Source organism: Globicephala melas, chromosome 8 (assembly GCF_963455315.2).
Source record: "Globicephala melas chromosome 8, mGloMel1.2, whole genome shotgun sequence".
Lineage (NCBI taxonomy): Eukaryota > Metazoa > Chordata > Mammalia > Artiodactyla > Delphinidae > Globicephala > Globicephala melas.
In genome coordinates this window covers 96008854-96032762 of record NC_083321.1, presented here as the reverse complement: position 1 = coordinate 96032762, position 23909 = coordinate 96008854, and the positions used below count along the sequence as shown (strand labels likewise).

Genomic DNA, 23909 nt, shown 5'->3' with positions numbered 1-23909 from the left:
GCAGCACTGTGTGGTTGATGCGTCTCCCCTGGGAGGTGGGCCGGCCTCTCTAGCACTTGGGCAGGCTCATCCTCTCCAGAACTTTGTGCTCAGCCATCCCGCACCCTACTCAATGGAGCAAGGGGACACACTGCTCCAGGGAGATCTCTGCCCTTCAAAGGACACTGTGCCTGCTGGGTACAGCCCACCCCGAGCTGCTCCTCTGAGTCTGCTGGTGCAGCCCAGGAGGGTGGGAGGGGCCTCGGAGGAGGAAGCCCTGGCTCATAGTTGGAGGACCAGAGTTAAGAGTCTTGGTTTTGTCATGTACCAGCTTCGTGACCTTAAAGTCAAGTCACTTAGCAGCTCCAAGACTCTTTGCTCAGCTCAGAATGACTGGGAAAGAGGGAGGTAGAGTGGGAAAACATAAGTGAAAGTGCTTTGCAATCTGCAAGGAACTGTTAGAATGTCAGAGAATGTCAATTCCAGTGGAAATAGCCCTGGGCTAGGAGGCAACAGTATCTAGCATGGCACTTGGCACACAGCAGGTGTTAAACATCTGAACAACTTACTTCCCAAAGCCCAGTAAGAGCTGAAGCAGAGGAAACAGGGCTCAGCTTCAAAGCAAGAGGGACTGTGGCTAGACACAAGAAAGAACTTCCTGTCAGGTTGGTGAGACGCTGTAGCCAGCACAGATGAGGACTGCAGGACAATCTTTGCCTGGGCATATTTACAGCCTGTCCTCTGTCTCTCAACATTCTCGCTGGGTGCCTGGGGTGTGCCAGTTCAGTCCTGCCTGAGTGGGCTTGTGGCAGAAATTTCCGGGGGAGAATCCTTGATTCTGTTATACCTTTCAATGCTGCGAGGATGCTACATGAGGAGGGCCACCTGGTGGAATGCAACATATCCCAGCTCTGTTCCATCACATGCTAGCATCCTGTGAGCTTTGAGATCAGCATCCCTTGGTGGGCATATGATCAAACCTATTTGGAAGATGCTGAGGTAAATAGTTGTTTTGGCCACAGGACAACTCAGGGTGTCCATGCTAATGTGTGCTGAAAATCTCCACGAGGGAGAGAGAGAACGAAGTGTTATCTAAACACTTCTCTCTTTTTTTAGCCACAAAACGCTTTGTCCATAAAACTCTTATGATCTAAAACAACGCTGTCCAGTAGCACTTTCTGTGAAGACAGAAATGTTCTATATCTGTACTGTCCACACGTGGTTATTGAGCAGTTGACGTGTGGCTAGAGAGACTGAGGAACTGGACTATACATTGTATTAAACTTTAAGATGGGGAATTCCAACATTTCCAAACCCACTGGGTTGTTGTAATAATTAAATAAGGTATCCAAAAAGCATACATAGTTGGGACTCAGCTACTTTGTTTCTTGGGTAGCACAGAGCAAATAATCGCGTCGTGTTGAATAAATGAATGCAGGTACAAGTGGAGTCAGTAAGGTGCAGAGGTCCCGTAAAGAAGATGGTTCTGACCCTTGGCAGGGAGGGGGCTTTTGTTTTCAGATGCTGTAGGGATTCCAGGATGGAGGAGGGACTTACACTGCAGAGCAGTTCTGAGGAGCCATAGAGAGGAGCCTTATGGAGATGGCGAACCTCTTCCAGTGCAGCCCACCCAGACCCGCAGGGGAAGACCTGCACAGGTGAGCCACATGACACAGACGCCTGCATCTCGGGCTCCGGGCCCCAGTGGTAGCCAGTAGCCAGCACCTGTCTGACTGTGTGTGGTGCACAGCTGTCACCGGGAGCACACGGATGCACAGATTTGCTGGAATGTGCTGGCTTAAATTAGCTAAATCTCATAAACACTAAATTTATGTCGCAAGTTGAGAGTCAGAGAAAATGCATTTCTAAAACCTGCATTTGCAAAAACAAACAAAAAAAATTTATCGGGAATTGACCTTGGACCTTGTTCCATCAGAAAAATCTACTCTCTGAGGAAAGAAGCTCTTCAACCCATCAAGGACAAATGCATCTAATTTTTTGTTTTCTCTCTCTCTCTTTGTAGCTCCTCAACAATGAGGCTGAAAACGTGGGAATTGCGTTTGCAGATGCCAAAAGGCTTGGTGGTTGGCCAGTCTCCCTGTAACTGAGCTCCTCTCTGTTCCGCGCATGCACAGGGAGTTCTGGCAAAGGGTGTTCCTGGACTGCTCTCTCTCTTTCACCTACACACACGGAAAACAGCCAAGGACACTCAGGAATCCCCGAACCCTTTGGTTGTCGTTCCCACAATTGGAAGGAGCACGCCCCTTCTTGGCGTATCATCTGCAGCCGGGGGGGGCAATTCAATCAGGTTGAAATCAACAAGATCTGACCATCTCGGGTGGAGCCAGCCTGGGGAAACTTACATTCTGCTTTGGCACAGATGAGGCAGGCGGTGGTGCAATTGAAGAAGTTCAGGATCCCAGCTACAGCCACGCTGATGTCAGTGCTGCTGGGGTGGAGGTTCAGGGTTGTGAATCTCTGGAACTGGAACTTGATAAACTCCTCCGGGGCCACTTTGAAATGAGGGACCTGGGCGGAGGAGCAAAAGTGGGCAGCAGGGAAGATCCGGAACCAGCGAGACAAAAAGAAAAGAGGGATGAGTGAGACAAAGCTGCAGAGGGTGGCTTCTTTTGTAAAAGAACTTTGCCTGGCAAGAGATGGAATTTGCAAGACTCGGGGCACCCACTCCACAGGAGGAAGATGATGTGGCATCCATGACAACGCGTGAGACCCAGAATGGGAAACCCTTCAGCCGGGGACCTGGATAAATGTACTGTGGACCTTGGAGCTGGGGTCTGTGGCCCTGAGAAGACAAAACAATAGGTCTTTATTCTCAGAAGAACTGCCCGCTGCTGGGCAGACAGACAGATGGCTCTTGAAGGCATAATCCTTATACTATTTGATGTGTGGTTAATGAATCAGAGCAGAGATGCCCTGGGGACTAAGGGAGGGGCCCCCTCAGCCCAGCCTAGCCAACAGATAAATAAACCAGCTCCCATCCTGGCTAAAGGCCTGGGATGGGTTCCTCCGTAGACTTACGTGAGGAGGGGGAAGCGCTGCAGGCTGGGAAACCATCTAGAGGGCCTCCGGATGGAGCCCGGTAAATAAATGCCTGCTATGGCCTCATTAGGACAGTGTCAGCTTCCCTCTGCATCTATTCCTGACATTTCAGGGAGGCACTGCCCCTGCCTTCTGCCTCTCTTCTCCAGGAAAGAGATATTAACAGGCTGGAATGGCTGCTTTACCGGAAGCTTAGGCTACTGGGTAGGTAATAGGAAAGTTAAAACGTAATAAGCTGCCATCCACCTTGATTTTATTATGTCACCCTGGTGCCCAGAGCCAGAAGAGCTAAAGGCTGCTTGTGCCTCTATCAGAGATGGGGCTGAAACCTCAACCCTCATCCTCACTTAGGGTGCCCAGTGTGAGGGCCAGATTATTGTGAGCATGGGTTTGGACTGATGTGAAAGCGAGTAAGATTGAGGGTGGACAGCACGAAGAACTTCCTGATGGTGAGTTGGTTGGTTCCTAGCATGGGTTATTCAGACGTGATTGCAGAAGTCTTCCCTGCCTGGCCTGGCCCAGAGTCTGGGATGACATTGACACGGTCTCTGTAGGATTCTGCTACCTTATCCTTTTAAGCTTCTGAAAGAAGTCAGCCAGAGACCAGAGCTCCTCTGAGACTGGGATGAGGGGAGGGTAAAGATTTAGCAGAAACTCGGGAGAAAATTCCTGAATTCAACTAGGATTAGCCCTTGAACCAGAGAGAGAGGGCAACCAATATTTTTTAGCAGAGACCGAAAAGCATAGAACTGGGGAGAGAGACTGGTGAGTAACGACATTAAAGAGCGACGTTGACCTGGGGTGTGTCCTAAAGGGTCTTTCTTCCCATATTTTGCAACGCTTACAATCTGTCTAAAATGAATAACAAGTGCACCTTGAAAGGAAAAAAGGTCACAGAAGGGTAAGATGGAGGCCAGGCTGGGCAGGGGCAGGGTGGCCAGGCTGGCTGGCTTACACATCTGAGCATCTCTGCCCAAGGCCCTCTCCGTGTGGCCATCCAGCCTACCGGGTTCCAGCAGCAGCTAACTTACCCCCCCATAGAAAGTACCCTTAGAGATTCCCTTGGATCCACCAATCCCAGAGATGAAGCAGGCAAAAGGCTCAGGAAAGCGAAGACTCAGGAAAATGCGTTTTAGAGTCTACAGTCCTGGGTTTGCATCCTGGTTCTGCTGTGTGATTTGGGGCAAACTGCTTAACCTGGCTAAGCTTCATTAACATGGAGAAACAACAGGTGCTTTTTGAGCTTTGGGAGAACAAAACGAGACCCTGTATGTGAAGGATGTGCTAGTTCAGTTCCTAACATGTGGGCTAAGTGTTTAGGCAATGCCTTTTCTCATTCCCTTCCCCCTTTCTCCCCAAATCTTGAAGCTCCTGCAAAAGCTCTTAGGTCTGTATGTGCAAGGGGTGAGGGCTGAGGGGCCTCCCTAAGAAGGGGAGCTGGTGCGAAGTCTCCAGCACAGCCTGGCATCTTGAAGGCTGCTCGGAGGCAGCCAGCTGCTCTGATGGGCCCCGAAAGGGATGGCCAGGCCAATCCTGCTGAGTCTCTCTCTGGGACAGAGATCAATCCAAGACGGATCTGCAGGTGCAAATGCATCCCCGGAAGTCATCATGGAGGGGTGGGGGGATGGAGAGGTGAGCGGCATGGAGGGGAGGGCAGCAAGGCAGAAGCAGCCAGCCACCGGGGCTGCAGACATCTTAGCAGCATTTAAAAGAATGAACTCCTCAGTGAGAACTCCATTTCTTTTCCCTGAAGCTGAAGGGAATCAGTGCGAGGCAGTTCAGCCTCATAAAATAGTAGAAGTGCAAAATCTGAATGGAGAGGGAAGGTTGCTCTGGAAGGAACATGACCAGACAAAGGAGGGGTAACCATCTGGCCATTCCCTGGGCAGCACAGCCTGCCTGGCTGGTCAACGGCACAGGGTCCGGGGCAGCGGGATGGGAAGATGGGTGCAAATCAGGGTCTCCACCTCCGGCCTGAAATGCCAAGCAGGGTTAAGGGATGTGTTCGCTGAGATAAAATAGCTGCTGAACACCAAGAGGAGGCCATTCTGGAGTGGGGACGGGGGGGATGACTGTAGGGGACAGGGAGGAAAGTTTGCTGGGGAAGAGGGAGGGGGGGAACAAAAAGGAGAGAGCAGAAAAGAGGAAATGGGCAGCCAAAGTCTTGGCAACCTCACTTGGTGAAGATCAGAGCAACCGGGAAATAACAACCTGCCACAGATCTGAGCTGTTATGTGGAGCCTGGCAAGAAAGATTTAAATGAAGCATCAGGTCTAACTTGCAGGGGCCCAGGCCTGGGAGATGCTGGAAGGGACTGCAGTGGGACAGAAGCTCTTTTTTTTGGCCTGGGCTGGCTCGGGAGTCATCTTTCAGGACATCTGGGAGGAAGGATGGGGAGTTGTCAACACAGACCCTGCGCATGGCCTGAAGCTCAAGGATTCAGCCTACAGGGCCGTGGTAAGTAAGACCCCTTGCAGGACTGGAGCTAGGACCGCAGGGCACTCTACTGTGCTGATAACAATTCCTAGAGTGCGTTCCTAAAACAAAGAAGACCAGTATTCTTCCCAAAGCCGCAGGGACCAAGCCCTCTGATCATAAGAGAAGTGGGAGCATCAAGGGAGTGGCTTCCAGAGGGCCTGGGCTAAGCAGGGGCCTGACTATTTCTCCACTGCCTCGGTGAGGGCAGCTCACTAAGGAGGTGCCCCATCCTATTGCAAGAACTGGACCCTCCCAGAGCTAACGCTTCTGGAAGGCTGAGCCTCTAGGCTCCCAGGACAGGTGCCAATTTTGCCCTTCCGTCTCCTGTCCCTCCGCCCTGCCCCTCCACAGCTCCTGACCACCAAGCTCCATCTGTTCCCCAAAGACCTGGCTAGAAGGCCTTTGGGAGGCTATGTGGTCACCTTGCCACTGTCTCCCAGGAATGTATCTGAAAGGGGAGGGGCTGATTGATTCCAAGAAGGACTAGGAAAGATTCCGGCAATAGAATCTCTGAAGTTTCCAATTTGTTTCCTCTGGGGGAAAAGGAGGGAGAGAGTTGCTGGAATAGGGAGCAGGCCATCTTTATCTCCCAGGGAACGAAGGCTAGAGGGAATGGACCCAACACTTTGGAGAAGTAAACCCTGGAATTGGTGAATGAAGAAGAAAGCGAAATAAAATCTCTTTTCTAGAAAGCTTACAAAACAGAGGTTTTCAAACTTTATTTCAGCACTAAAATGTAGCAAGGCCTCGCCCCAAAGGCATTCTTCCCCAGAATCCCAATATCTAAACAGAGACTCCGCAGCTGTTCCTGTGGAGCTCAGACTTCTGCCCTCTTGGCCTCCCCTGGACCACCACCCTCCCCAGCCTCTCCCTCTACCTGCCGCCTTCAAGGGACACCCCCTTCCCCTGTCACAGGACTCCAAGACTTGGAGGGGCTCAGCTTGAAAATCTTACGAAACTCTTCCTCTGAGTCCCCTCCATCCAAGCAACCTGAAAAAAGTAAGTGACCAACAAAGGCCCAGTTCTTTTATTTGTATTGATGTTATTAGTGACACCAACCAGACTTGATTCACTCTTCCAGCCCTTAAGAATCCATGATATCTTTGGGCCTGGGGCACAGGCTGCCAGCCTGCAGAGAGCCCCCCAACCCTGGCCAGCACTCACCTCCTTCTCCCCACAGATGTTGCTGATGATGGAGCTGGAGGCCGGGCTGGAGGATGGTCCCAGGACAGCGACCACCCCCTTGGGAAGGATCTGACACACTGCAGCCAGCGGCAGGGGCAAAACGTGGGGAGCAGGAAAGGAAACAAGGCGCTCATCAGGTGGGGCGTGGGCTTCGGCCTCGAGTCCTCCGATCTTCCCCCCACTGGCCCCTCACCTCCCGCCCACCCCCGTCCCCATCCTGGTCCCCCCTCCTATTCTTCCAAACCCAGTGCCTCTCCTCCCCTGGACTACTGGGCTCCAGGACAGCTTTATTGGAGTTTATGGATGGTATTAAATGAGGAAATGACCCAGGTTATGACAACATACGGCCTCGGCCAACAGGGTGTATAAATTGTCTGGGCTGTCACCGAAGGATGGAGGTGCACAGTGGAAACCTGCACGCCCCACCCCCTTTCTGCCTAGCCTGCAGGATGGGTGCTGGGAGCCCGGGCATGGCTGCTGCAGGGGCTGTGGGTCCAGCTCACAGGACGGCCAGCCAGCATGCAACCTGTTAGCCCCCGCAAAGAGAAAGAAAGAGAGTCTAGAGAGGAAAAAAGGTAGACAAGCAGAGAGAAAAAGGATAGTGAGGATGAGGCAGGCAGAGAGAAGAAAGGAGCTCAGCTAAAGTCAAAGGGGACAGGAGAGAGAGAAGAGAAGGAAGAGAGAGAGTGAGTGGCCGTGAGGGCCCGCATCTTTCAATGCCACCCTCCTTTCACCTGGCCTGGAGCCTGGTGCTCCGGCTTCCCTGAGCCCATCACATGCCTTCCTGACCAACCAGCACGCTCTGTGACCTTGTACCTCCCCCTGGGGAAGGCGCCCTTCCCTCCTCTACCCCGGACGCTCACTCATCTGTCAAGAAGCACCTCAAATGCCACCTTCTCCTTACCCCTCCCGCAACTCCTTTAAGTAGAATCCATCCTCCCTGGGGCTCCAAGGCCCACAGATTTTCCCTCTGTTCTAAGACACTTGTAAATGTGTCTGTTTCAGTTTGTTGTTTAGATGTGTTTCTCCTCTCACTAGATTTCAAACCTCTTAAAGGCCAGAGCTGAGACGCATTTATCTCTAAGTCCCCACTTCGCATTTCCCTGGTGTCCAGCACAATGTTTTCTAAGCGCCCAGTTCATGTTTGTCCAATGAATGAGTGGATGGGTAGGACACGCAGTCAGAAGAGGAGAGAATGTAAGATTTTAAAATGCTACATCCTTTCGAATTATGGTTTTCTCCAGATATAGGCCCAGGAGTGGGACTGCTGGGTCGTATGGTAGTTCTATTTTTAGATTTTTAAGGAACCTCCATACTGCTCTGCACAGTGGCTGTACAAATTTACATTCCCACCAACAGTATAGGAGGGTTCCGTTTTCTCCACACCCTCTCCAGCATTTATTGTTTGTAGATTTTTTTTTTTTTGCAGTACACGGGGCTCTCACTGTTGTGGACTCTCCCGCTGCGGAGCACAGGCTCCGGACACACAGGCTCAGTGGCCATGGCTCACGGGCCCAGCCACTCCGCGGTATGTGGGATCTTCCCGGACCGGGGCACGAACCTGTGTCCCCTGCATTGGCAGGCGGACTCTCAACCACTGCGCCACCAGGGAAGCCCTGTTTGTAGATTTTTTGATAATGGCCATTCTGACCGGTGTGAGGTGATACCTCATTGTAGTTTTGATTTTACAATAGCCAGGACATGGTAGCAACCTAAATGTCCATCGACAGAAGAATGGATAAAGAAGATGTGGTACATAGATACAATGGAATATTACTCAGCCATAAAAAGGAACGAAATAATGCCATTTGCAGCAACATGGGTGGACCTAGAGATTGTCATACAGAGTGAAGTAAGCCAGAGAGAGAAAGACAAATATCGTATAATATCGCTTATAAGTGGAATCTAGAAAAATGCTACAGATGAACTTATTTGCAAAGCAGAAATAGAGTCACAGAGGTAGAAAACAAACTTACGGTTACCAAGGAGGGAAGGAGGGGGTGGGATGAATTGGGAGATTGGGATTGACACATATACACTATTGATACTATGTATAAAATAGATAACTAATGCGGACCTACTGTACAGCACAGGGAACTCTGCTCAGTGCTCTGTGGTGACCTCAATTGGAAGGAAATCTGAAGAAGAGTGGATATATGTATACATACAGCTGATTCACTTTGCTGCACAGCAGAAACTAACAAAACATTGTAAAGCAACTATACTCCAATAAAAATTACTTTTAAAAAATGTTACAGACTGAGAAAGGAAGGGGGGAAGAAAAGGAGAAAACAGACAGAGAGAGAACGTAGGACAATTCTCAGCACACACGTGGTGATATCAGAGCCACAGAGCTGCCCCTCGGATTATACTCTGTGGTTCCCAGTCTCGCTATGAGACGTCCTTCTCTGCAAACCTCAAAGCTCATCTCTGGACACATTCTCCTCCTACTCACATCAAGTGTCAGGTCAGTACAGTGAGGTTAAGGAATCAGTCCAAGCATCCTTACCGAGCCAGCTGCAAAGCCACAGCTGCAACCTGGTGCTCTTCCTCCTAAAGCAGAGTCCTAACCACTGGCCCATACAGCCAAGTTATGGCTCTAATGGGGCACAGGCGGTGGGGTAGAGCACCAGGGTTCAAATCCCGGTGCTGTAATTTATCACACAAATGACAGGTCTGTAATTTATCACACAAACGATAGACCTGTGGGGTCTTCTTTCAGCCTGAGGCTCAGGCGGGGGTCCTTTAACATCGTGGATCTCAGCTGACTGACAGGTTGCCAGCAGTGGGTGCCTGAGGGGGACTCAGTAGTACCAAGTGTCAGAACCATCCCCAGCAACAGAGTAACTGTGGACAGGCTTTACCTTTGAAGAACACTCTTCAAAGTTCAAGCTACTTCCGTGGCTTGAACAGAAGTAGCTAGGGGCTGCTAGGGGCTGTAAATTCATTGGCCATCAAATTCCTATTCCTACAGCAGCCTCAGGGGTGGAGCTTAGCTCCTGATTTTACCTATAAGGCAACAGCATCCTAGGGGTGTTAAGTGACTCCCCGTAAAGTCACACACCTAATAAGGGTCTGAGCCAGCGTTGGAATTCAAGTCTGCGGACCCCACCCAGTGTTCATCCCACTACCTGTTCTGTCTGCCCCACTCCTTGTAGCCACTTCGCCCATCTCTTTTCAACCCCAGACCACACCCCATCTTGTTCTGCTGCACCTGCTTCCCCAAGGTCACCGGTGTCTCTTAGCAGTTCTTATCTCTCTTTTTGTAGCATTTGCATTGTTCTTTTGAATTTCATGACACTATCCGATCCTGATTCTCAGCCGCTTCTCTGATTGGTTTTTCTCACTTCCTTAGCCAACTCCTCTTCCTTCTCCTCTCCACTAAATTCAGATTTTGGCCATGCCTCACTCTCCCTGGGCAATCTCGACCTTGCCTGTGGACTCCACATCTCATCTCTGCCCAGGTGATCCTACAGCCTGACCCATGTCCTGGGTTACAAAACGCGTTCCACCTACCTGCTGGGCGTTGCCACAGGGACTTCCTTCTGGTGTCTCTTCCAGAGAGAGAGGCAGAAAGGCAGAAAGCACAGTCCTTAAGAGCACGAACTCTGATGCAAGTCTATCTGAGTGTGAGTCTTGACTGGGTCACTTACTAGCTGTGAGACCTTGAGCAAGTTACCCAAACTCTCTGAGACTGCTTTCTCACCTATAGGACTGGGATGCTAACAGCACCTCTCCCGCAGGGATGTCGTGAGAATTAAAGTGAGTTCATACATACAGGGCACTTAGAGTGGTACTGACGTGCTACAGGACTCATTATTATTATTCCCAATACAGCATGTCTGTTATATACTTTTCATACATAATCTGATTTGATCTCCACACTGTCAGGAAGACTCATTATTATCCCCACTTTACAGATGGTGAAACTGAGGCTTAGAAAATTTAAGTGCCTTGTTCAAGGTCACACAGGTCATATATGGTAGAGCTGGGCTTGAATTTGGAGATCCATCTGGCATCAAAGCCCAAGCTCTTAACCACTTCACTTTACCCCCCTTAGCTCCAAGTTCAAACCGTGGTCGCCCTTGCCTCTTCCTTACCTTTCCTTACTGCATCTACTCACTCGCTATACCAATCAGGGGCCAGGTTCTGACCATTTGACCTGCTCACCCCCCACTATCCTTTCCTTCCCGCTCCCACTGTCACAGATCCATCAGCCCCTTCTGCTACCTGCCTCCTAAGGGCTTTCTCCGTCTCCAGGATTCTTCATTTTCCAATCTGTTCTCCAAAGCGAGGCCAATTATAATCCTAAACGTAGGTCTGTGTGCTCCTGCAGGGCAGAAAGCTTGTCTTATTTATCTCTGTGTCCTCCATGCCTAGCACAGGGCTGGACTCAGAGTTAACGTGCTCAATAAATAGCTGTTGAACCACACTGAAGCCCACTCAACTCTTTTCATAGAAAATTGGAAATAAGCTAAATGTCCAATCATAAGGCAATAGTTACCTAAAGTGTGGGTCATATAGCCAAGTGGAATATTACTTAGGCATTTAAAATGCTTATGAACAGTTTATAATAATCTTAAAAATATTTATGTAATAATACTAAGAGCAAGAAGCAGGATATAAAATTATATGTATATCTACATGAAGGCTACAACTAAGCAAATACAGAAAATTGTTATGCACTGCGGAGTGACTGGAAGAAGAGGTTATAAAAGCCCACATTTATTAAGTGCCACTTATGGCCCATTCTAAGCACTTTATGTGAATTGACTTACTTAATTCTGGAAACAACCTGATGTGATAGACACTGTTACTGTCACCCTCATTTTACAGACAAGAAAACAGAAAAGTTAAAGGGCAGAGTCAGGATTCAAACTTCCGATCCCTCACTCCAGGGTCTGCTCCCAACCACTGCACATCTCCTCCCACTTCCCGCCAGCTCACTTGGAACACACTCCAGATTTTCCTACCTGAACCTATTCCCAAGTTATTCTCTCTGACTAGACCAGGGGTCTTAACCTTCTGCCTGAGATCTGTGGGCAGAAGTCAGTGGTCTGTGAACATTCTGGGGGAAGAAAAATGGCATTATTTTCTCTTAACCCCTAACAGAAATTCAGCATTTCCTTCAATTTGGAATATAGGCAATAAACCACAGTATATTAACAGTTGCTGTGACTTTGTCATTGATAGACATCGTGAGTGTTTTCATATCACATTACAGTGCTGCAGATGTCTTGAAATATCATTCATATTCATAATTACTTTGAAATTACGCTAGTTGTAACGTTTAGCTATTGAATACATTAATAGATAGGATGTTTAAAAAAAGTTTTTAAATGAATAAAATTACATAGATAGGATGACCAGGGAAACCAATTACATGGAAATACAGTTAAAATACATTAATATATCACTATTAAAATATTTTAACTGCATTTCCATATAACTGGTTTCCCTGGTCATCCTATCTATGTAATTTTATTCATTTAAAAACTTTTTTCTGAGAAGGAGTCCATTAGCACCCACAGGCTACCATGGTCTAGGCCCTCTCTTGCCCTTCCGCCTGGAAAACTCCTGCTGATCCTCCAGTGCCCCACTCAGTTCTTGCCCATAGGTGAGAAGGTGCCATTCCCTCCCAATATTCACATCACACCATGGCTCTGAGTCAGCTTCATGCTGGGCAGGTCAGCATCCCTGATCTCTGAATTCCTGGCCAGCTTCTGCCCCAAGCTAGCTCATTATGCCGGGTCTCAGTAAGGAGAAGCTTCTCCTAAAAAGAAATTCTTACAGAAGGTCACAATCCCTTATTCCCAATTCCAAAATCCAAAAGGCTCTGAAACTGAGTGGTTTCATCAAACTCATTTGGTGGCAAAATCTGATCTAAATAGATAGATGTGAAGCTATTTATAATATATGAATATCTGAATGTAAGCATGCATTTAATTTTGAGTGTGGGGTTCAGCCCCAAGCCCCATCTGAGATGCTACTTAATGTACGCTATAAGCACCACATGACCTTCCCAGTATCCGGCAAGTTCTGAAACCTAAACACATCTGGCCTCAAGGGTTCGTGGACCTGTGCCTGCTGCTGTGAGTGTCCATCCCCCATTTCCCACTGGATTGGAAACTCCTTGAAGGCAGGGGTCACATTTATTCAGTCCTGGCAAAAAGGAATTAGTCAACAGATGTTTGTTCAACTGAATTGAAATGATTCAAAATGAGTGCAATGAAAGTGAATTATCATCTTCCCAGCAGCCACGGCCTGGGGATTTCCTGGGATCTGGGAATTGTTCTTTCATTCCCTATGAAGGGTGCAGGCATCGTTTCAGTAGAAATGAAAATCGGTTATAAAGGACCCCAGTTCTGAAACTTCCTGGACCCTGTTTGTGCAGGCTCTGGCTGTCTCGTGAGGACCTCTGAGCAGTTTGAGGGGTGGAGGAGAGGGAGGTGCACTCTACTTCTGCCTCCCAGGGAGCAGGGAGAGGTGAGTGATGTTGCCACGGCAACCAAGTTTCCCAGCCAGCAGAGGAGTTGGAAGGCAACTGACAGAGCAGCTGCAGGAATAAAACACCATGATGGGATGTTGTAAGAAGGGGAAACTTCTTCCCCTGGAGATACCAGCTCCGGCCTGGATTTGAAGTCTCCTTAGACTCCTGGTCTGGACAGGAGGTGCTTATGGGAACTTCACCTTCTCTGAGTCTTCACAGGGAGGGGAAGGGTCTGGCTGTGCTGAAGATGGTGCAGAGCAGTTACTCACAGGCTCACTGGTGGCAGGCCCTCCAGGGAAGGGGCAGCTTCCGGGGTGGGGACGAGGAAACTGGGCCTTCTTTATTTACAGCGTGGCGCTCCCGGAGCCCCTGTGGTAAACAATCGGGGCCACCGGTAGCTGATATCGACGTGGAGCAGAGGCCGGGAGACCTCAGAGTCCTTCACATAAAGATACTTCAGGGCGGGCTTCCCTGGTGGCGCAGTGGTTGAGAGTCCGCCTGCCGATGCAGGGGACGCGGGTTCGTGCCCCGGTCCGGGAAGATCCCACATACCGCGGAGCGGCTGGAGCGGCTGGGCCTGTGAGCCATGGCCGCTGAGCCTGCGCGTCAGGAGCCTGTGCTCCGCAACGTGAGAGGCCCGCGTGCCGCAATAAAAAAAAAAAAGACACTTCACGGCGCCGAAGCCCGAGTGGAGCCGGAGCGCAGGTCTGTGTGTGTGCTTGGTCATGCTATCCGGAGTGAGGCAAACAACCGTCCCCATCAGCACCAAGAACTAACCCCTCCTTGTGCCAGAGCCTCGGGAGCATGGTCCGCTCTCAGTTCTGTGAATGGACCGGGGCTGAATGGACTGGCCTTGCTGGCCTCAAGAGCCGAGAGGGGTGCTGTGAGGGTGCAGTGCCAGGTCTGTGCACTGTCACGCCCCACAATGGGGACCTCCCTGGTGAGCGTGCCCCAGCGTATCGGAGAACTCAAAACTGCCACTGGCTGTCACAGGGATGAAATGAACAGTGTGGGGAATATAGTCAATGATAATGTATTATTTCTTTGTATGGTGACAGATGGTAACTAGACTTATCGTGGTGATCACTTTGTAATACATAGAAATATCAAATCACTATGTTACACACCAGTAAGCAACAGCGCTGTAGGTCAATTATTCTTCAAACACAAACAAATCAACTCATAGGAAAGATCAGATTCATGGTTACCAGAGGCAGAGGGTGCGGGGAGGGGGAATTGGAGGAAGCAGTCAAAAGGTACAAACTTCCATTATAAAAGAGCTAGGGATGTAACGCACAGCGTGATAAGTATAATTAACACAGCTGTATGTTCTACATGAAAGTTGCCGAGAAAGTAAATCCTAAGAGTTCTCATCACAAGGAAAACATTTTTTCTGTTTCTTTGATTTTGCATCTATAGGAGGTGATGGATGGTCACTAAGCTTACTGTGATAATAATTTCACGATATATGTAAGTCAAATATTATGCTGTACACCTTGAACTTACACAGTGCTGTATGCCGGTTGCGTCTCAACTAGAAGGAAAACAAACCCACCATTGGCTCCTCTCACCAACGGCGTATCATTCAAAGCCCTCAGCCTGGTCCCAGACCACCAAGGAAGCAGCAACACCGTGTACGGGGAGTTTACACATGCAGGCACCGGGCTGGCAGACACAATACCACCCTGAATCCCTACGATGATCCAGAGAGCGAGGAGTTACAATACTAGTTCTACTACTAAATCATACTAATAGGTGAAATTTATCAAGAGTTCACCTGACTCCTGGCACCGCTCTAAGTTTTCTAAGCGCATCATCTCACTTAATCTTTCAGCAGCCTCATGAAGTGAGAACTCTTGTTGTTCCCATTTTACAGATGAGGAGTTTGAGGCACAGGAGATAAGCCCACAGTGCTGGCGATTAGGATCCTGACCGCTATTCTACACAGCTCTCCAGTCCTGGCCTTCACCACCGCCCACCCCCCCCACAGACACTCCCTGTTTTAGCCACACACAGCTGTCATTGTGCCCCAAGGTATTCCGGTTTTTTTCCTTCCTCAAGCATGCTATTAAGGCTTCTGCGTGGATGCCCTCACCTGTCAAACATTCCAGGCTCTGGCCCAGCGGCCTTACCTGACCGCCTAGCTACACCTATGACCTATTTCTGACCTCATTCTGCCCTTGTCGGAGCCACTCCCTGGCAAGCCCACAGCAGAGCTACTGAGATTTATGTCACTTTTCAGATGTGTGGTCTTAGCCGCCTCCTGGGAAAGACTGCGAGCCTCAGTTTCCCCATCTGTAAAATGAGGAGGTTGGGCCAGGCCATTTCTAACCGCTGTAATTCAATGCATTTCTGCGTCCCTGTTATGCATACGTGAGGTGGGAAAGGGAGGCGGGGAATGCATGTTGAATGACTCATCACTATTCCGATGACTTTCTCCTCTGGCTTCTCACCATTTTCCCTCATGCTGACTTGGAGTCATTCTACTGAGCTGATGGAGGGATGTTAGCCTTTACTCACTAGAAGCAGCCTTGAATCAGCGGAGGTCGTGCCCACAGAGCCTTCGAGAAGCTCGGGATCCTGTGCAGGAGGGGCGGCTGGAACCTCACTCTCTGTGCCCATTTCCAGGCACTGGGGCCTCACGGGGCCCGAGAACCAGTGAGCCTCTGGGTTTCCAGGGGAAACAGTGTGGACAGCTGATAGCACGCTTGCCCTCATAGAGACAAGCCAGGGCAGAGGTGAGGGGCTGACGGGGAGGCTCCTGCTTCTAGCTCTGCAGTAAATTAAACTTCAGACTGGTTCTGGCAGCAGCAGGGATGGTGCCTCAGGGTGTCTGGGTGATAAGGGAGGGGGTGGCACTTAGTTTAGCTCTAATACGTTCGCTGTAGGAGACACAGGGATCTATAGGAACAGAGGAGGGCGATGCTGTGGCAGCCTGCTGCACGAGAAAGGCAGAGTTGTAGATAAGATACTTGAGCCAGGAGGGAAGGGATGGCCATGCGGGGAGGTGACCTGATAGGTCTTGTCCAGCCCTCTTATTTCAGATCTGTGGGCTGCGCAGAGGGAGCTGGGAAGTCAAACATCAAGAAGCCTGAGGCAATGATGGTGACCAGGAAAAGAGGTAGAGGGGATTAGACGTGGGTCTGAGGAAGCTTTACGGGTGACCCTCACTTTAAATAAACCCACTATATGAAAATCTATGTGAACCAGATAAAAGCGGGGTGGTTTGCTACTTGTATCTTTCCAGTGTCCAGGTTGTTATGAACACCCCGTGTGATACCTTCCATCTCCCAGCCTCGCTTTCAACTATCAAATGAGATGGCTGAACTCCAGCATCTTTAGTTTTACACTTCATCCTCTTTGATTCTGAAATTGCCATTGTTTCCCTTGAATGACACGCCCGTCCCAAATGTGACTCATTATTTGTGCAGAGTTTTTGAAACTCACCTATTGCCGAGAGCGGGCACAAGAGTACCCTGTAGGATTGCTACCACCTCCATTTAGATCAGAGCCTCTGCTTTCCACAACCAAGGATGTCATCACTAGGATCTCTTTTATCCCCTTGAAGTGGAGTCTCGGGGCACCGGGTGACAGGTGTGAGGTTGGGGGCATTCGTCAGGGCCCCAGAGCCACTCAAGCAGTTTTACATTAACAATGCAAATCAACCCCAGGCCACCAGCCCAGGGAAGACACAGCCACCATGAGGTGGAGCAGTAGCTGGCTCTGGGAGGCACACAAAGGCTCGGTGCTGTCGGATGCATCAACCCAGAAAACGGGGAAGAGAGGGGAATATCCAGTTATGATCGAGGCCCCACAAGGCACCTGACATTAAGACAGGCGGTGTGAGAGGAGTCCGGGAGGTAGACGGTGCTGCCAGGTAGGGATGGCTGAACTCTGGGACAGGGAGAGAGACATGATGGTAAGAGGGGGAGGAAGCCAGCCCCAAGGTGGGGAGGCGGTGGTGGGGAGAGAATAAAGCCAACAACGAAATCCATAGCTGCCACTTCCTAACTACCTGGTACGTGCACGGTGCTAAGGAACTCACCTGCACTGTCTCGTGTCCTGCTCCGAATGACCCTAGGAGGTGTTATTACCATCACCTCATTTTACAAACGAGGAAACGGAGGCACGAAATGTTTAAGCAGCCTGTCCACTGTCACACAGCTAGTAAACAGCAGAGCCAGGATTGAAACCTGGTCGGTCTGATCCTAAAATCCATGTTCCTACTCTTTACACCACAGTCTCCCCAACGTAGGGATCGCAGAGATGTTGTTCCTCCTTCATCTGGGGATCCTGCCTCCTTTTAACCTCCTTCCCCCATCCCGCCACTGACCCCCCCAGTCCCGCCCCATCCCGCTTCAGCTAAACGCGGTAACCCACCACCCACTCTCCCCCTTATTGTGGGAGGGAAAGAGCAAGCGGGGCTGGAAGCTTTCTATGAACTATCTGGGTGGTGTTTAAAATCCACTGTGGGAGAGCAGCTCAGGCTTTAGATGAAAAGCCTTTGGGGTAGAAGGATCCAAAAGCCCTCTTTTCTAACAAATGCTAATCACGCCTCAAACACAGCGAGGTGTAAAAGCTGGACCGAGGGCCACGTGTTGGTAAAGTACTTGGTGCCTAAAAGAGGGGCCTTAGAAAGATGCTCCAAAGCTCTGTGATGTGGAATAAAGACATCAGTCTCCTTTCTTCCCCTGATTCATCCAGCTTAATATTTTAGATGTATTGACTCCACTAAGCCTGGGTCATTGGGAGAAGACATTTACATCTGCTAATGACCCCCATCCTCAGTGGGCAATCCATGCTTTCTGTTCTGCGAAGGAAACCCTGAGGAACCAAAGAAGAAGAAGGGGAAGCTGGTTTTTCAAAGAATAGGCTACAGAACTATTTAGCCATCCGGACCCCTGTCTGCGACCTGCCCGCATGGACAAAAAAGAAACACTACAATACAGACAGGACCAGGAGACTCATGAGAAGTCATTGCTGGTATTTCTGCTTTCATTTTGAAGATCCTGAGAAATCGGAATCTTCCTTTTGTTGGACTAGAATTGAACCTCTGTGACAACTAGAATTTCTACCTGTGCCCTGCTGAATCCCCATTGCCTAGGATAGAGTACAGCAGGCACTCACTAAATATTTATTGACTGACCAAGTGAATAAATGAATGACAATTCCAGGTACCGTTTCCACCATGCCTTCTTCTGAAGGAATCTGTGTCCATAGATCCTGCTGGCCTCAACAACCCTGTTTTGTGTGATAGAAATCCACCCTCAGTCTTTCGGAGTGGACTTTCTCCCCAAGGGTAGCTCTTAGGTCATCTGGTCAGTGCCTGTGGCTTGTGAGACAGGACCAATCAGTGGACTTTCTCCCCAAGGGTAGCTCTTAGGTCATCTGGTCAATGCCTGTGGCTTGTGGGACAGGACCAATCAGATCCTCTACCTTGTCTCCAAACCAAGAGGCACTGAGGGAAGCTGCGCACTGAAGAGAGACTGTAAGCCACCTGAGGGCAGGGACTGTGTCTATCTTGTTTTCTGCATTGTTCCCCATGCATGATATCCTGAGTCAGGCCTGCAATAGAGCAAATGCTCTATAAAAGTTTCCTGAATGGATAAACAAATTGTCAGCTGGGCCTGGATGGCCGTTACGGGACATGATGAATAAACCAGGGAAACCAAAGTAGCAGAGAGGGAAGAGCAAGGATCCAACACAACAAGAGCACTAAAGACGCTGTGGGACAGACAGAGAGCCACTGCCTTCCTCCCGTGCTGCTCTCTTTGGATCCATACAATATCCTACCAATTGTACTTAAGCCAGTGTAAATGTGTTTCTTCTCTTGCAATATTAATAACCCAGACGAGAGCATCGCTGGACCCACATGCAGACGACCAGATGTCTGACATGTATATTTGAGCGAGTTGTTCTTTAGTTTGGTTTGGTTTTGCCATTGAGTGTCATTAAAGGTTGAAATGGGCTAGAAAAGGAGGAGATGGGACTCCAGAGCCTTAGGGAATGGAGGCCATCATCTCTCTGGGCTGAGGGTCTCCCCCTCCTTCCCTCTGAACTGGAGTTGTTCATTTCCAGCTCAGCTACAAGCCACCACCCCGCTAACCTGGAAGCTCATCCTGTAAAGTCATCAACGTAATACCAGCCACACACCAGAGAAGTGCAGGGGAGGTGGAGTGGATGGGACACTAGATGTGCAGGGTCATGATGCAAGTTCACAGTCCAGGAGTTGCTCAGCCATTGACTAGCTCTGGGGTTGGGCAACTTATCCAATGTCTTTGAGCCTCAGTTTCTTTGGTAAAGTGGGAATAATAACACTTAACTCTCTGGCTGTTGGGAGAATTAAAAGCAGTGCCCAGCACATGGAGGGGCTCCGTAGGTGTGACTGCAGTGACCAACTGAGCATGAATGTAAAGCACTACAACTCAGAGGATTTTCCTATATTGCAAGTCATTTAAATCTCACAATGACTTGCAAGATTCGCTAAGTAGATCTTAGTGTTCCCATTTTACAGATGAAGAAACTGAGGTTAAACAGAATCACTGACTTGTCCAAGGTTACCCACAGAGTGAGTGGCTGATGTCCAGCCCAAGTCTCAGCTTCTTCCCACAACACTGCCCTCAGCAAAAGAAAGCAAGACAGGAAACAGATGTGCAATGACTACGCTTCCCTGGGGCTGTGGCTGAATCTCTCCTTTCTTAATCCCATATAAGGTTTCATTCAGGGATCTGTGTACAGAATGTCCAGGAGATGAATGAATCAATATATGAAGGAATGAATGAGTGGGTAAATGAAGGAATGAATGAATTCCCTGTCTTAATTCTACTCCACACATGATTTGCCACAAAACCTGGGATCTTGTCTAGACTAAGCCCTATAGGGCTTCCTGGTGCATGTTTCTCTTCCTCTCTTGGGAATATCTACATCACAGGCCCGGCAATGGGTGCGGCTCACATGACCAGCCCCTCCTCTGCCAGCAAGGGAAGCAGAGGGCAGCCCTGCCCATGCTACGTACTGGTTTCTGCAGTCTCGTACTCGCTGTCTCTGAGAAGCTCAAAGATGTCCACTTCGACCTTGGCCTTGCCCAGCCTCTCGGGAGCACGGTTGATGCGGTTCTTGGCCAGGGTGATGGACAGCCGCTCCCCTCTGCTGCACTCCATGGGGTCATCCAGGATAGCAGCTGTGGGCAGGCAACCACATGGACACAGTTGGTACCCTCTACCGTTAAGCGTCCTCCTACTCCAGTCTCCCCCCCGTGCCGCCTTCCACCTCCACCCTGCCATCCTCAGAACTGTCCCCAAAGCAAGTCCCCTGCATGCTAAGGGTCTAGGTCTGTAGCCAGGTGTGGCGGTGAACTCTAGTGTGGCTAGTCACCTCAGGGACACTGTAATGCCACGGCAGGCCACCAGGGGCCCTCCCTGGAAGAGGTCCCCAGGCTCAGGCATCGCGATACCCTTGAACCTAGGTTTACCTGCACACATGGGCACACGTGTGCAAAGGGAGGGAGATGGCAGCAGTCCTTTGAAAATGGTATTCTGGGCATATGAGAAACTCTCCTTGAGGTGATCTAGGGTTGAAGAAGCCCAGGTTTGAGAGGGAGACCTGTGGTATCAGGAGCCGCTACAGGGCCCTGCTGAATGCCCGTTGTCCACCGATGACACATGTCACCTAGTGAGCTACATAGTTTCTATGAACTTCTGTCCTCACTGAACATGGGGAAGAGTAAGACAACCTCATGGGGCTGGTGTGGGAATTCAGTAAGACAATGTATATACGTGGCACATCATCACAATTTAATCAGTGTGACAATCGGTGTGAATGGTTGGAGTGGTGTGGTACCAACAGCTGCCCAACCTCTGGAAGCAGTATTAAGGATGCGTGTTAACCTGAGTTCAAATCCCAGCCCCGCCCCGTCTTCGCTATGGGGCCTCTGTCTCCTCACTTGTAAAATGGGGAGAGAGCCTCTTCTTTGGGCTCCAGTGAAGATGACATGGGTAATGCGTGTGAAGCACTCAGCACAGTATCTGGTGCACAGCAAACACTCAGTAAATCTAGCCATTGGTATCATTCATTCTCTTGGTAGAGGAAGTTACACAATTGAAAATCTCTGCACAAAAACTTGTACACAGGAGTGTGGGTGAAGGGATAAATTAGGAGGTTGGGATTAACATATACACACTGCTATATATAAAACAGATAACCAACAAGGAGCTCCTGTATAGCACAGAGAACTATACTCATTAGTTTGTAATAACCTATAAGGGAAAAGAATCTGAAAAAGAATATATATATATATAACAGAATCGCTATGCTGTATGTTTGAAACTAACACTATATTGTAAATCAACTATACTTCAAATTAAAAAACTAAAAATAAAATGTCCTAAAAATAAAGTTACTCTGTCTAAATAATAAAAAAAAACTTGTATACAAATGTTCCAAGCAGCATTATTCATAATAGCCAAAAAGTGGGAAAACCCAAATGTCCATCTACTGATGAGTGGATGAACAAAAATGTATATCTATACAATGGAATATTACTCAAAAACAAAACGGAATAAAGTACTGATGTATGCCACAACATGGATGAACCTTGAAAACATTATACTCAGTTGAAGAAGCCAGACACAAAAGGTCATGTGTTGAAAGACAGCATTTATTTGAAATGTCCGGAATAGGCAAATAGAGACAGAAAGTAGATTAGCTGTTGCCCAGTGGCAGTGGTGGTGGTGAGGAAGCTGGGGAGAAATGGAGGGTGACCACTAATGCACATAGTGTGTTGGGGGGATGACAAAAATGTCCTAAAATTGATCACGGAGATGGCTGCACAACTCTGTGAATATACTAAAAAACGCTGAATTGTATACTTTAAACGGGTGAATTGTGTGTTATATGAATTATATCTCAATAAAGCTGCTACAAAAATAAAGATCGAGCTTATCTTGCAGAGCTTGAAGCTGCAGAAGAGCAACACAGAGAATCAGACCAAATAGATTTCACTGACACGTGGCCCTTGAATCTCTGTGGCTGGTATGGACAGAGACCCAGTTTCTATGCCATCTTTTCCATATAAGGTTCCCATATCTCCTGTGACCCATTTTCCAAACCAAAACCAGGACACAGAATATGACAAAGCACTTTTTTTGTGATTTGTGGATTTATTTATAGGCATAGCCTTACTGAACAATAGAAATTAGATTTCATTTACACGGGTTGGCCATACATGGGGCCACAGAGGTACATCCCAAGAACTAGGCGATAAAGTAGGCTTCTGTGAGTTAAGTAGCAAAGTCCATGCACACCTGATAGGATTAGCCCCCTGAGGGAATGGACAAAGGACCGGTAAATGTATGACTGAAGAGCCCAGAGACACCTAAAATCCCTACCCAGGTCACCTTAGGGAAGCAAGACCAGAATGAGATTATTACTTAGGAAGCAGAAATGTGAACAATTACACTGTGCTGTCCCAGGAAAGGAAGACTTTGGGAATAGAAGGAAAGTGGGGCAGCCCAGAGGAGCGATTCTCAAACGGTGTTCCTTGGAGGGCCCCTGGGTTCCTTCAAGAAGCAGAGGGGAAGGCTGAAGGGAGGTCTCTAGCCCCACACTAATTTCAACCAGCACAACTCCACATCCATCAGTTTTAGATATCGGAGCTCTCCAAAAGACACGTTGTGGAGAAAAGAAATGCTTCACTGTTAAAAATATAATAGAAACCATTAACCCAGCCCTGGAGCATAGAAAAGAGACATCGAAAGTGTCAGGAATTGGCAGTGCCGTCCTGCATGAGTCACAGGAAAGAGGCACCGGGTCCATGGGATACTAGCCTCATGTTAATAGGTACACATTTATCCAGCGACAACGTCAGGGTAAGTCCTAGTGGACTTACCTAGTCTTACTGTCTGCAACAACTCTGTGAGATAAGGGTGTTATCTGTGTCATCCTCACTTGGAGTGAGAAAACAGAGGTCACAGAGGTCAAGTGGCCCGCCCTCATTCACAGGGCTGGTGAGTGTAGAGGAGGGAGGGGATCCCAGGTCAGTTTCATATGGACCCTGCATTCTTAACCACAGGTCATATTCCTTTTAATGAAATTCATCTTCTCGGGGGTTTGCTGCTGAGAAGGGCGTAGGCTAGGTAGGTGTGTCTTAGGCAGCTCACACTGCTATAAGAAAACACCATAGGGGCTTCCCTGGTGGCGCAGTGGTTGAGAGTCCGCCTGCCGATGCAGGGGACACGGGTTCGTGCCCCGGTCCGGGAAGATCCCACATGCCGCAGAGCGGCTGGGCCCGTGAGCCATGGCCGCTGAGCCTGCGCGTCCGGAGCCTGTGCTCCGCAACGGGAGAGGCCACAACAGTGAGAGGCCCGCGTACCACAAAAAGAAAAAAAAAAGAAAACTCCATAGAGTGGGTGGTATTTATTTCTCACGGTTCTGGAGGCTGGGGAGTAGGAGATCAGGGTGCCAGCAAAATTGGGTTCCAGGGAGGTCCTGCCTCCTGGTTTGCAGATGGCTGTCTTCTCCCGATGTCCTCACACAGCAGAGAGAGGGAGATCAAGCTCTCTGGTCACTTTGAAAAGGGCACTGGGGTCTCACCTTCAGGACCTCTCCTAAACTCAATCACCTCCCAAAGTGGGGAGGGATAAATTGGAAGTTTGGGATTAGCAGATACAAATGACTTTCTATAAAATAGGTAAACTACAAGGTCCTACTGTATAGCACG

The 23909-nt window shown here is 49.1% G+C and overlaps 1 protein-coding gene across 7 annotated transcripts in view; it reads right to left on the bottom strand.

The window, feature by feature from the left end:
* The window catches only part of GRIK4 (glutamate ionotropic receptor kainate type subunit 4), a 446784-nt gene that overhangs the window by 152387 nt on the left and 270488 nt on the right, over window positions 1-23909 (bottom strand). For 5 of the 7 annotated variants that reach the window (XR_009564976.1, XM_060304197.1, XM_060304199.1 and 2 more), the window contains exons 3-5: window positions 20208-20372; window positions 6682-6779; window positions 2343-2508 (exon numbers count right to left, since the gene is read on the bottom strand). Coding sequence is in view for 6 of the 7 variants with exons in the window: in XM_060304197.1 (XP_060160180.1) it covers window positions 2343-2508; window positions 6682-6779; window positions 20208-20372 (429 nt within the window). In the remaining variant the exon portion in view is untranslated. The remainder of the gene's footprint in view (window positions 1-2342; window positions 2509-6681; window positions 6780-20207; window positions 20373-23909) is intronic. The other 2 variants (XM_060304200.1, XM_060304201.1) reach the window with 2 other exon arrangements.